This window comes from Papaver somniferum, chromosome 2 (genome assembly GCF_003573695.1).
Source record: "Papaver somniferum cultivar HN1 chromosome 2, ASM357369v1, whole genome shotgun sequence".
NCBI lineage: Eukaryota > Viridiplantae > Streptophyta > Magnoliopsida > Ranunculales > Papaveraceae > Papaver > Papaver somniferum.
In genome coordinates, this window is record NC_039359.1 from 8,819,016 (window position 1) to 8,833,492 (window position 14,477).

The 14,477-nt window shown below is 36.7% G+C and overlaps 1 protein-coding gene and 1 long non-coding RNA gene across 3 annotated transcripts; one reads left to right on the plus strand and one right to left on the minus strand.

Moving 5' to 3' along the window:
- Positions 1-4,986: 4,986 nt before the first annotated feature.
- On the minus strand, positions 4,987-10,007 carry LOC113346841 (protein PIN-LIKES 7-like). The gene is made up of 10 exons (XM_026590377.1): positions 9,803-10,007; positions 7,506-7,803; positions 7,275-7,354; positions 6,816-6,940; positions 6,592-6,713; positions 6,280-6,504; positions 6,064-6,186; positions 5,862-5,962; positions 5,526-5,764; positions 4,987-5,413 (listed from the first exon to the last, which is right to left on the minus strand). Exons 2-10 carry the CDS (start codon positions 7,638-7,640, stop codon positions 5,289-5,291), a joined length of 1,275 nt encoding a protein of 424 aa, XP_026446162.1. The 5' UTR covers positions 7,641-7,803; positions 9,803-10,007; the 3' UTR covers positions 4,987-5,288.
- Positions 10,008-12,106: 2,099 nt separating this feature from the next.
- On the plus strand, positions 12,107-13,714 carry LOC113352950. 2 transcript variants are annotated; one of them, XR_003361002.1, is made up of 5 exons: positions 12,107-12,233; positions 12,344-12,409; positions 12,491-12,584; positions 12,712-12,781; positions 13,598-13,714. It is a non-coding gene; the product is annotated as an uncharacterized LOC113352950 (long non-coding RNA). The 2 variants fall into 2 exon arrangements; XR_003361003.1 differs by having other exon boundaries at positions 12,715-12,781.
- The last annotated feature ends 763 nt before the right edge of the window (positions 13,715-14,477 follow it).

Here is a 14,477-nt window from a genome sequence, read left to right on the forward strand (position 1 = left end):
CACTGGTGCGAAATATTTCCTTACCATTGTGGATGATTATACTAGGTGTACTTGGGTTTATCTCATGAAAACTAAATCCGAAACTTTAAAGTTTCTCAAATATTTTTTTTGCTTTTGTGATCACTCAGTTTGGTCATTCTATTACCAGCATCTCCTCTGGTATCAATAAATTTCTCATTCCTCAATTACAGACTTTTCGTTCTGATAATGGGTCTGAGCTCAAATCCACTGAATTACAAAAGTGGTTCCATCAAAACGGTGTTTTACACCAAACCAGTTGTGTTTATACACCACAACAGAATGGTGTTGTCGAAAGAAAACATCGACATCTTCTCAATGTTGCACGTTCATTACGGTTTCAATCCAACTTGCCTCTTCGTTTTTGGGGAGAGTGTATTCTCACCGCTGTGTACTTAATAAACTTAATGCCCACACCAGTTCTGGCTCACAAAACTCCGCATGAATTGTTGTTACATAAATCTCCGGACTATATGTCTTTGCGTGTCTTTGGTTGTTTGTGTTTTGGCAGAAACACGAGAATCTCTCATAAGTTTGATCAGCGTGCTAAACCAGGCATTTTCATTGGTTACCCCCATGGTCAGAAAGGGTACAATTTTTTTGATCTCGAATCAAAACATATATATGTTTCTCGGGATGTCGTTTTTCATGAGGATTGTTTCCCATTTCATGATATCAATAATCACTTCCAGGCATCCCCACCTGTGCAATCTTCAGAATATATTCATTACGATTCTATTTTTAATTCACAATCTTCTACTCCTGTGTATTTGTCACAGTCTTCACTGCATGATCCTTCCATGCACGTTCCTGACAGCCATACAGGAAACTCCAATGTTACTGATTCTCTGCCGAGTAACTTGGATTCTGCATCCACTGATCCTTTTCCCAGTGCACCTCCTGCTCTTCCTGTTCGCTCACAATCCTTGCCGAGCAGCAAATATCCTGGTTCTAGTTCGCCGAACACGCCAGTTCTCCCTTCGCCAGAAGCATCTGTTGTTACACGCACAGATTTTCTGCCTGTAACTGCAGTTCCTTCTACCTCTATCCCTATAGATGATCCAGGACCTACACATGCTCCTTCATCGGCCCCTGCAGTCCCTTCTGTGGACTCCTCAAATCTGCAGCAAATACCTGCAGCTCCTACAGATTCTCGATTTTCTCGTGCTAGGAATCCACCAGCCTATTTAAAAGACTATCACAGCTTTTCTACTGAATGTACTTCAACTTCAGTTCATCCTATGACTAATTATTTGTCATTCGACAAGTTTTCATCTTCTCATAAAGATTTCCTTACTAAGGTTATTTTGTCCGCAGAACCCAAATCCTTTTCTCAAGCCACTCAATGCCCTAAATGGCGTGCAGCAATGGCAAAAGAGATAGTGGCTCTCGAAGCAAATGACACCTGGATTATTGTTGATTTGCCACCAGGGAAAACATCCATTGGATGCAAATGGGTGTTTAAAATAAAATTTAAATCTGATGGTACCGTGGAACGATACAAGGCTCGTCTCGTGGCAAAGGGATACAGTCAGCAAGAAGGAATCGACTACTATGACACCTTTGCACCTGTTGCCAAACTGGTGACTGTTCACGTCCTACTGTCTATTGCGGCAATTAAAAATTGGTCTCTTCATCAACTCGTTGTCAATAATGCGTTTCTTCAGGGAGATCTAGATGAATAAATATACATGAAAATTCCTCCCGGACTAGCTAGAAAAGGTGAGTCCAAAGTTTTTAAACTTAAGAAATCCATTTATGGTCTTAAACAAGCCTCTCGTCAATGGTTTGCCAAACTTTCCTCCGTTTTATTATAGGAAGGATTTCAGAAATCTCTATGTGATAATTCTCTTTTCACATATCATCAAGGCACAACATCTATTTTTGTCCTTGTCTATGTAGATGATATCATCATTACTGGCACAGATAATGATTTCATTATTTCACTTAAATCACGTCTTGCCTCTCATTTTTCAATTAAAGATCTTGGTCGTCTTCAATATTTCTTAGGCATTGAAGTTTCACGATCCTCTAAAGGTATTTTTCTATGTCAACGAAAGTATATTCTTGACATTCTTAAGCATTCTGGACTTACAAGAGCTCGTGTTTCATCATTTCCGATGGATACACATCTTAAGTTATTACCTACTGATGGTAAGGCTTTACCTGATTCCATCTCTTATCGTCGTCTTATTGGAAGACTTTTGTATCTTACTGTCACTCGTCCAGATATTACGTATGCCGTAAATTATTTGAGTCAATTCATGCAGCATCCGCATACCGCTCATCTTGATGCTTCCCATCGTGTCTTACGATATCTTAAAGGTACCATTGGACATGGTATTTTTCTTTCTTCGTCCAGTAATCTTTCTTTACATGGATACTCTGATTCAGACTGGGCAGGATGTCCTATAACTAGGCGTTCTACCACAGGATATTTAGTTACAATAGGTTCCAGTCCTATTTCCTGGAAATCAAAGAAGCAGCCAACGGTTTCTCGCTCTTCGGCTGAAGCTGAATATCGTGCATTGGCCAACTTAACAGCTGAGCTACAATGGTTGCGATATCTTTTTAATGACATGCGCATTTCATGTCCTCTTCCTATCACCATCTCCTGTGATAGTCAAGCAGCAATTCATATTGCTCAGAATCCTGTATTTCACGAACGTACTAAACATATTGAAATTGATTGTTATTTCGTTCATGAGAAGTTGATTAGTGGATTGATTTTGCCGAAGTATCTTCCGTCCTCCGATCAACTTGCAGATATTTTTACAAAGCCTTTAGGTGCTCCATAGTTTGGCCGATTGGTTACCAAGTTGGGCGTTCATTCGGGCTCTACCGCTCCAACTTGAGGGGGGTATTAGAATAATCAGACTACTATGACGACGTATGTCGACATTCTGTTGTCGTTCCCATGACGACATTCTGTTGTACACACTTTGTTTCCCTATTTTGTTGTTATTCTTGTTTTAAGTCTCCCGGATCTTTAGTTATTTTCCTTTCCTTATTTTTGTAAATACAATTGTAACCATGTATATAAAATACATTGATCAATGAATTGAAACTTCACATTGTTGTGAAATCAAACAACCTTGTCAACCATTTCTTTAGAAACCGTTGAAAAATTTTAATTGGCCATTACTCATATTCTCCGGTAATGGTCCTTCCAAGTCCGGTAGTTGAATTCCTCCCAAATATCGAGTATAATGATCTAGACATCAACAGAGAAAGAATAACTATATATTTTGTAGGGTTTTACCATATGAGAGTCCTCTTACCTTCTACCGCTTGATTTTCTGACTTACGTTTCGCTGGAGTCCTCCTGATCTTGTCTATCAGTTGCAGAGGATGATTCCCGAGTCACTCTCTCTGATCTTCCTCTCCTTGTGAAAAAAGACTCTTTTTTTCTCTACATCTCCGTAAAGAAATAAAGACAAAGTTTATACAGGTAGCCTAAGGTTGAGACGGAAACGGTTTCCTTATATGCAATATGTGATGATTGGGTAGTAAAGAAAACAGTGATGTATTGGTTCCAGGGGCGGAGCCAGGCCTGGCTTCCCTAGGCCATAGCATAAATTTAGAACTGTTTTTCTTGGGTACTACTCAAAAATGGTGTTTGGGTGGGCAACTACTCTCCATTATTTGAGGTGGATATTAGAAGTAATAATGAGTCGTCCCTTATCTAAGTTCTTTTTTAATACCAAACTTGTCCTTGGTAATTAAATTAGTGTAATGATTATTGAGTTAATTAATGATTAGTGAGATTAAATTAATAAGTTGATTTTTTTCAAAACAAGAATTATTGAGAGGGAGAAGAAGAAGATGATAATGAAGATGAGGGATTTGGAAGAAAAAAAAGGTTAAGATCTTTTTCTTTAAGAGCCACAACAAGAATATGATGTTTTGGGTACTCACGGATACTTCAAATTTAGTTAATAGTGTTTGAATTGGCCAAAACATTCCTAAAAATGAACAATTTACAAATTGATCTCGGTTTGGTTAAAAAAGTTCGGCTACGACATCTGAAGAACAGGTAGCCGAACTCATCTGTAAGTGTAGTTCGGCTAATATTTTTGAAAACACAGGTAGCCGAACTCAGCTTTAATGGAGTTTTTTATTTCAGAGAAAAGTTCGGTTAGGAGAAGGAAATTGCGACGTAACCGAACTAGGAGTTCGTCTAGAAAAAATTGCGACGTAACCGAACTCAATATGCAGGTTTTTCAGAGAAAAGTTCGGTTAGGAGAAAAAAATTGCAATGTAACCGAACTTTTTGTGGCATAACCGAACTTTTTTCGATGTAACCGAACTTTTTACGACGTAACCAAACTATAAGTTCGGCTTGGACATTTTTTTTCGTCCTAACCGAATTTTCCTCTGAAAACAAAAACCTCCATTAAAGTTGAGTTCGGCTAGTTCGACAAAATTTTTCACATAATTCCTAGCCGAACTTCTCTCTGTAACTTCCATTTTCAACTCATTTTGATGATTACTTCTCATTTTTTCAACGGAAAACGAATGAAAAGTAATGGGTTTGTTATAATTTTGATTTTGTTTTGCTAATGATTTAAATTAAGCTATATGTAGAGTGGCGGTGGTGGTGATTTAAGGTGGTCGGTGGTGGTTGGTGATGGTGAGCGGTGGTGGTTGGTGATGGTGAGCGGTGGTGGTGATGGGAGGAGGTGGTTATATATATGTAGTGGTGGTGATGGGGGAGGTGATTATATATATATATATAAGTAAAGGGTAGGTTAGTCATTTCCACACTTTAGGAGACCCGTATAAGTATAGGGTAGACATTCCTATCACAAAGTAATCCCTCTCCATTTTTGAGTAGTCCCCAAAAAAAAAAACACGGTTCTAAATTTAGCCTTAAGCTCAGCTAATAATCAGAGAAAATATAAGGGTTTGGTAGAGAAGATTTTGTTATTTACGGCATTCTACTAATCGCTGAAGCAATTGGATTTCTGTCATTCTTTAATTTTTATTCATTTATTCATTCCGATCAAATCAACAATGAGGCACATGATCCATACTTATTCCGCACAAATTTTCTTATAAATACTGCAAACATAACTTTTCTACAGCCATTGACTTAACCCCCTGAACTTTTACTTCCAATGTTACAATTTCAATATTAAAAAATAAGTATTACAGACATAGAACACAAATAACTGATTAAATTTAGCAACTATGAACGATAGCTTTGTCTCGGGGATCGATGGTAATGATCTATCTGTAGCATGAGGATGTCGCGTAGATATAGATGCTCAAGATAAGATGTACATGTACACAGTTGACCAAAGGGTAATGGCGAGAGAAGCAACCAAGTATGTCCACAAGAACAGAATGGAACACTCTTCTTGACCCACATCAAATAGTTGTGTCATGGTACCTACATTGATTAACATCAGAAAATGATGAGTTATTGAATTATAGAATGGTTATGATGTCAAAAAAAAAAAAAAATCTTGATGCAAATGCAGATTAAAGGAAACGTTACATACCGATATTCATGGCAGGTGGCAGAGTAAACTGTAACATTAGGACGTATCGGAACAATGGATCAGCGGGTAGGAGACCAAAATCACCTGCTGCTTTGACAACACCCATACCGATCACCGGAAGGACCACATATCGCACGACAATAACTCCAATGATCACCATAGGCTTTAATCTTGCTGAACGTAAACCTTGGGTAAGGTTTCCTCCTAGTATAAGAGTAATACAGGGAATTGTTCCATCCCTAAACAAAAAAAGAAAAAAGCTATTCACATTGACAAGAATAATGTGAAAGAGAAAATGAATGATGTAAATGTTGGATGAGTATGAATAATACACACCCTAGTAATTTGATGGAATCTTGGATGACTCTCAAAGGAGCTCCATCACCAATGATGAGACTTTTTAGCCATGGGGTTGCTCCAAAAGCGAAACCCAAAATCTGATGAGAACGGACAAGTCATTTGTTGAGTTAAAGTTTGAACGATGTACAAGGACTTGGAGAATTGTATTTGCACATGTAAAATCAATTTGCGAACTTACTGCACCAACTGTTGGAGGAGCAAGCAACTCTTCCACGATTTGGTGAAGAACTGATACTATTTTGTCAGAGACCGATTGTTTTTCGTCAGCAACTACTTTTCCAGATGATGTTTGTGTTATAATCTGAAATTGGGAGATTTCGACAAAACATAATAATTAAATTTGAAATGTATCAGCCAAAAACCGATCTTTAGAGTTGAAAAATTGATGACTTACAGCAAGCGTTTCATTTTGTTCGTCAAAGAGATCTGGAGATGACACAACTACAGCAAATTTTTCGTCTTCGTCATCTTCTTTTAGAAGTTTAGTTTCTGCATCGGCATCAAAATCCTTATTCGGTAACTTTGGGATAGTCTCTTTAGCCAATTGCATTGCTCTGTAAGTTATGCCCGAGGTTCGTATAAGATGGTAGGTGTACGACCATATGAAGAAACCCCCAAGCTGCATCATTATCAGTCGCAAAGAGGTAATTAGTTTCAAGTCAACTCACTGAATATCAATTCAGGCGTCAGTGTGTAATTCATTTACCGCCATTGAGAATGATGCATACGAGAGCCCGACACTGTTGCAAAGATTCTGATCACCAAATGGGCTACCCTTTTCATTACAGATTGCAGGGACTACTATCAACATAAGGTTTCCCAAGTTTCCTGCTCAAATCGATAAATAAAAACGCATGTTAATTCAAACAACTTCATTTTCAGGTGGAATCCAGTGAGACAGACGGAGGCAGAGAGCGACCGAATGATCACCTGCAGAACATGTAGCAATGACAAGGCCTTCAAGATGGGGCTCAGGTTTTAGTATTTTAACAACTACCCATCCGAGACTTCCCCCGATTAGAAATACTAGCCCAATATTGATTGGCATAAACCACCTGCATGTAACAAAATTGAGATAATATCATTATCCAGCAAATTTTGCATTTCAGCATCGAGCGCATTTCTCCCTAGCGTGGATGCCGTAATAGAAAGAACCTATCTTAGGACCACCCATCGAGGGAGATAGGCGAAAGGTTCGGGATACAGAAGCTGAAACAAAAATGACATTGGTCCCCAAGTGCTCTTAGGCAATTTTTTTTTTTTTTTAATTTTTGAGATCGTGATTTGAGACCTTCTGGCCCTACCATCTACGTAATTTGGTTTATTTTTTGGAAAGGATACACCATGTTTGCATGCGACTTGTAAGGAAGTAAATTCTTATGGCCTTACCATGAGATGATGTCTTGGAGGGTTACAGTCTTAGCCAGACTTGCAAACATGAGAGATGGAGTGAACACTACAAATACAATCTGCATTCATGAACAAGAACATCTCAGCCTTAATCAGATTATACAGTAACAAAGATACATAATTCATAGCAACCGATTAAAATGAGTTTTTTTTTTCTTTTTCATATTTCAACCAAATACAGGGTATGAGTCAGTTTTATGTTAAGTTTACCTTGTTCATTTGTCGGCGAGCATCAGCCGTAAGAAGATTGCAGTAGTTAGTAGCCATGTAAGCACCCAGAATACTGATGATTAGAACCTGTAATACAGGCATGGTTGCCACCTCTAATAGCGTAAAAAATCCCATCTTTCTTTTTTTCTTTCTTTCTTGGTTTTACAAATCCGGATCGAAGTAACTAAGATAAAGACTGCTTGAAGATGAGCTGAGACTCTGTTTTTTCTCTCTTCGGTTGTTTTTTCTTAGCTACTACTTTGTAAAGTTTCTTCTCTAGTAGAAGAGTAAGAAGTTCCTGAGAAAAGAAAACAAAAGAATGATCGTCACTAGTCTACTTATATTAATCCCAAATTGGATTTGAATTGGTCTTGCGAAGTAACAACGTAGGCGGCATATCTTAGTTACAGACATTCTAAATTAGTAGCGCTGCTAAAACCAAAATCTGCCACCATTATATAAACATCAGCATGTATATCAACATGCTCACAGGAAACACAAACCCGTAAGATCAGCAAGAAAACGACATGCTCGCAAGAATAAACCCATGCCACGAAACCCTTCCTACGTTTATTTATTATGCCACGTTACTGCTTTGTTTTTTCCTAAATAATTCAGAGTTATTCCAGATTCGATTATGAATAATACAGTGATTACTTAATTAAATAACACTAGGTGGCTTAGCTAGCCAACCAATAATGCATATTATGTTACTGAGTCACCATTAGATTTCATACTAAATGACTAAAAAATATACTCCCTTTTGCTATTCTAGATCCGGTAAGTATAATTGATTTTTTATTTTAAGAATCTCAAAAGTGAAAAATTAAAATATGCTACTTTCGATGCTTCAAAAGTTCTGAACATTCTATTGGTCGGTAATTTGTTTACAGAGATACTTCTTGGAATAAAGGTACGTCAAGTTCTGTCGATATGCCAAACAATAGGTGGAGGCTTAATAAAATATAAAAACAAAGAACGTGAAAGTCTCCTATTCCAAGTGCTTAATCATGTAGTTGACAATCAGCAATTCTTTTAATCAAATCAAATATTAGTCGAAAGAATACAAGCTTGGTTTAGTTAGAAATTTGAGTGGTTAGAATTTTTTTGTTCAAATATCCTGTCATGGTATCGTGGGTTAGCCCTCTTATAAATCTGGGACGGAGAACAATATCTAGGATGTTAATCTGTTTGTAATTGCCAATGTACTCTTATTTGTTTCGGATAGATGTAGACATAGATCAGCCGATGGAGGAAAAACTTGGTAAATTAAATTGTTAGTTGGGAAAGAAATTTGTTACTTCCCGCACTACTTTTAAGTCAGTATTTACCATCCAACTACTGTACTATGCTATCCTTGGCATTCACATAAAGGTTTTGCCAACCACTAGAAAGGTAGTTTTATTTTTACCAGAAAGGTAGTTTTACAGCACCTGACAATAATTCTCATTAAAAAGGAAAAGAAAAAGAATGAAATCACCGAGAGATATGATTACAATCCTTATTCTTTATCAAAAAAAAATTTACAATTCTTATATCTATGTTAGGCAATTTATAGCACGTAATTAATGTTTAAAACGCAATTAAGGCCGTAGTGTTACTGCTAGTTGAATCTCTACCACATGTGATTTTAGGATTCATTTAATGAGATGTGGACATTCTAGGAAATACTCGACCACTGTCCAATTCGTTAAGGCATCTAAAACATTCAATGTGATTATCTTGCAGACAGCTAAGCTAAGGGAACCTATCTCCTCCGTGTCACTAGAAGGAGATAGATAGAAAAGGACTATCCCTGTTGGTGAAACACTTTTCCAAAATAATGGGACCAAGAGATCGAGCAACTTTCTGATCCAGGACTTGTCTATTAAGGAATCATCAAGAAGACTCAAAAGGTTTGGCTGGAAAGAAGAAAAAAAATGGTTGATTCCGCACTGCTACATCATTAACGATGCTGAGCAGCGAGAATATTGATGAATCTCCAACACTCCACCTGATCTTTTGATGATACTGATGACTAAGTCGAAACTCTATGTTTTATTCTAATTTATAAGAAGAGTAAGACCAAAAAAAAAATTAATATAATCACACTGATTAAACCAAAAAAAAAACACATACAAAAAAAAGTATATTTATTGAATTAAAAAATAAAAACTACTCAAAGAATTTGATATTTTTGACTGCCACAAATAATAAAAAGAACAGAAATCAGCTACTATATCATATATATAACGTTGGGAGTCCCTTAAGCAGAAACAAATATGGAATTAGTTGATAGCAGAGAGAAAGAGACGAACCTGCAATCAGGTGTGTATTGAGTAAAGAATTCAGAAAACATCCGAGTCGACAAAAAAGTTTTGATCGATATTTTATATTGTGAAACAGAAAATGCCATCAAAATTGCCAAGTTGATCTAAATATATTTTTGGTATCCAGATTCAAGAGAGAAAGGTTGTACATGGATGATTGATTAGAGAGAGTGAAATGGTGTGGCAAACCTAGTTGTGAATGTGGAGGTATTTATAGTTTCATAAGATACACCTTCGGGCGATTTCAGGCCTTAGCTAGCGTCATTATACGGCGGTGGTTATGCATGATTGATTGGCTGAATGACAAAATTGACCTTTTAGCATTATTGGCATAATAGTTGGTTTACGTGTGTTTTTTGTATGCGAGTTAATATTGTAACGCACATACGACTAGTAATTATATCCCTATAATTAAATAAAGATCTTGAAGATACCATTGATTTGATTCACTACCTTATAAAAAAAACTCTCTCCAAATAAGCATATATCTATCCACATATGCATCGGACAGGATGGTTGGTTCTTGCTAGTTTATCAATATGGGGTACAGGCAGGATCGGTTCTAGTCATCAGTTTCCATCTAAGAGCAAGGATTACCGAGAGCAGAACACTAGGAAGCAGGGGTTCAGGTTGGCAATAGTGACACATTGTAAAGGTATGTAATAGATTAATTTGTATAGTGGGTTAAGCGGCGTTGGGCTGACAGTGTGATCAATCTAACTGGTTGGATTCGGGTAGGAACCGGAATCCGGCTTTCGCGTATCACAGAAAAGAAAGAATATATAAATATATATATATATATACCTCGCCGATATTTCACCGGCCAAGTGAATTTTTTTCTCGAACGGTAAAACGTCAACGGGTTAATGATGTTTTTCGCAAATGAAAGTTTAACAACGACTTCCCCATTGAATTATTAGACCAATATTATTGGAGTTTGAGATGCTCAAACAGCCAAAACGTGAAAGGAACTTTAACCAGATCGTACTTCATACCCGACCGCGAGGACTGCAACCCTCACGAATGTGAGAAAAAAATAATATTCCGAATTAATGGGAAAACCAACATGGCCTACTAAAATAAGATCCCTCAGGTTGGCAATAGCGACACATTGAGTGAATTATTACCCTGAGTTGTTGTAGGTGTCAATTGATTAGGCATCACATTGCGTGACTTTAAGATATCAAATATTCATCCTGGTAAAAAAGAAGGTTCTTATACAATTAACTAGACTAGTTTTTCACCAGTGCGATGCACGGGCCTGTTTATTGCTTACAGAATATTTAATGCTCTCTTTATTTAGAGAATATATTACAAAACCAAAATGTGCAAGAAATAAAATAAACAAAATTTCATAAGCTCTTATCACAATAATCTATATTATAAGCTATTCTTAAATAAAAACAAACTATTTGGTAGGGATTAAACTTCCTTTGGTTGCTTGAATAAAACCATACTATTCGTATCAAATCAAAGGTTCACACCTTTTTACCTATGATTTTTTTGTTGTTTTTATTAGGGGTGCACATATCCTATCCATACCCGCCAACCCTACCCTACCCGCCAGTTTTTTAACCGTATCCTATTCTATCCACTATTTGGCGGGTAGGGTGGCGGGTAAAGATTTTCTTAACCGCCAGTAAACGGGTAGGGTGGCGGGTAAAGCTCGAAATTATCCTACCCTACCAGCATACCCGCCTATTTATACTATTGATCTCTGTCGTTGGTCGTTTAATCTCTGCCGTTGATCTTTATACTATTGATCTCTGCCGTTGGTTTTCGTTTAATCTCAGCCGTTGGTTTTCGTTTTCCTCAACCTAAAAAGTAAAAACTGAATTCATTTCTCAAACCAGAAGACTCTCTACGCAGAGAAACTCCCAGAACGCAGAAGCATAATCAAATCAAAATCAAATCTGTTAACAGATCTCGTTTAGGACCCTTTAATCGGTTGATTCAAGGTAAGATCCAACTTCAAAGTTGATTTTGTTTCATTTTTTTTTGTGTGTTAAATTGATTGAAAAATCATAGGGTTTCATTCATGTTGCAGGATACGAGGAATCTGAGTTTGCAAAGCTAATGAAGGGTTTAGTGAGTGGTTCTTCCTCCTAATTTAAAATCCAAACTAATTTTCAAAGGTATGGGTAAAACCCAGATTCCTTTTTTTACTTTCTTTCCCAGTTTACCTCTTATATCACAGATTTTTAATGTTTATTTGAATCTTTTGATGCAGAGGGGTCAAATTGGAAACCTTGCACAGATAGAGCAAGAAGATAGAGAGAATGGGTATGCTTGTAACAATCCAATCCCAGTATCAGGTTTAGGGAGTAGTACGAATTCTCAAACAACCAAAAGAACAACAACAACTACTAATAAGAAGCTTAAAAAAGAAACCCCACCTTCAGTTGGAGCACCTGTCAAGGTAAAAAATTTCATCTTTGCATGTCATCAAATTCTTTGTAATTAGTCTCATTAAGGATTTAGATTTCATAAACAGATATTTTATTAGTGATTTTGATAATGAATCGACAGGTGAAGAAAGAAAAAATCGGAGAAAGAATTGCAGCATTGCAACAACTAGTCTCACCATTTGGAAAGGTATAATCAATTTTTATTTTTTTCAACTTCAGTAAAAGATAATAGGAATTTTGTTTCATTTTTTATTTTTTTCAATTTCAGTAAAAGATAATACGAGGAATCTGAGTTTGCAAAGCTAATGAAGGGTTTAGTGAGTGGTTCTTCCTCCTAATTTGAAATCCAAACTAATTTTCAGGTGAAAATTCACTAAACCCAGATTTCTATTTCTGATCCTTGCAATTATTGATTTCTTTAAAACAGTGAGTTTTCTGTAGCATTTATAAACCCTAATTCACCTTCTACTTTTCTGATCTTTTTCACAGCAGTTAAGATCTAGGATACCAACACTGCTGCTCAATTTCAGGTGATTCAATGTCCCCAGTTGTTAAAAAGGTTAGAGCACATCTTGTGGAAATTACTTGTCATTTGGAAATTACTTCAAAACTCAATCTATCTGATTGTCGAATTTAATCCTTCTCAGAGTACATCTTTGATGGCAAATTACGAGTTTTTATTTCCTTTTTGTGGCTAGTCTATTGCAAAATATAGTGTTGGTGGCAAATTTACTCACCAACAAAAGACAACAAAAATGGTTCGAAGTTTGATATACTGACTTGGTGGAAAAGCAATGCTGCAAGATTTGATATTCTATCACTTATAGCAAGAGATATACTTGTTATTCCCGTCTGTCATTATTCCTGTGTATGCTTGCACATGGTTTTGTTTGGCCATAATATGTTAAGGTTATAAGATAATGTCCTGCTTATTCAGCACTTTTAGATTTAGGATAACATTGTTTCTGAAATATAAAGCAACGTAAAGCACATGGTTACCAAGTCGTGTAGCATGTACCACTATGATCATGTCTGGGTTTCTGCCTTTTCTAGCTCTCCAAACTGATACCGGCACATGTAACGGTGTCATTGTTACAATGTGGAATACAGTGCTTTGAGTTGCATGTTAGTTCTAAACCTATCAAAGGAGCAGTTTCTTCTTCTTCTTCTTGTTCTGTACTTTTTTTTTGAAGTATAGTTGCTATCTCGAACTCATAGAATTTAGCAATTTCCTAGCCTCTTATTTTGTCTTTCAAACATTAACAGATACAGAACTTGTTGTGATATTATTACTTGATGTTGGTATTATGACTGAACTTTGCATCAAATCATTCACCATTATGACTAAATCTAACAAGAGATAACTTGTATGCAGATTTATTTGGTGATCTTAGTACTTATTCCATCATCGTAGATGATGATTGAAGAAGAAGGTCAATATGAAGAGCTTTTGGTGATGTCTATTGTTATATGAAGAAAAAGGTCAGTGAAGAACATGGAATTGGGCTGGGATTCATCGTCCATTTCAAAAAGAATAGAACTCTTTTCTTGAGAATACTTTTGTTTGTACATTTTTTATGGTTATACTTTTGTTTCTTTAGAATATAACTTGTTCATAGTCTGAACTTCAGACTTCAGAAAGTCATGGAGAAAAAAAACGGTTATACCCGCCACCCTACCCTACCCGACCCGCCAGAGAATGGGTTGGGTAGGATCTTACCCGTTTAATGGCGGGTAGGGTGGCGGGTAAAATTTTTCTTAACCGCCAGTAAACGGGTAGGGTGGCGGGTATAGGTCATATCCTACCCACCCTACCCGTTGTGCAGCCCTAGTTTTTATATGTCTGTGTTTGTCTATGGTTTCATGTTTTAATAGTTTTAGTCTTGTTTTGGTTAATCCGATAGGCTTGTCTGGCTATATTGAAGGAGTTTTCTCCTTTTCATATGGGTTTGTCAGTGGTGTTAGTAATGTTGATTTAGCTCTAGATTTACTTGTATTAGGTTTAGTAATGAAAACAAAAACAGGAGTAACTCGTTTAAGATCATCATCTTCAAGTTCATACACTAAAACAATTTTTATCACATCTCCAAAGCCGGGTCAGTCCGTCGATTCGCTTCCCTACAGACACGTAAAGACTGATTCAGATTACTGCTGCTACTTTAGACACCCTGGTCACTATTTGAGACACCTGAGACATTATGGTTACTTCTTGGTTACTGTTACAACTAAATGGGTCATTGGTTCCTTGATTGCAT

Bases quoted from the DNA above. Each gene is read 5' to 3' on its own strand.
- LOC113346841 (XM_026590377.1), bottom strand. From the start codon at position 7,640: ATGGGATTTTTTACGCTATTAGAGGTGGCAACCATGCCTGTATTACAG. The intron at 7,355-7,505 runs GTAAACTTAACA...TCATGAATGCAG, and splicing joins CTCGCCGACAAATGAACAAG to ATTGTATTTGTAGTGTTCAC. The intron at 5,765-5,861 runs GTGTGTATTATT...TTTTTTGTTTAG, and splicing joins GATTCCATCAAATTACTAGG to GGATGGAACAATTCCCTGTA.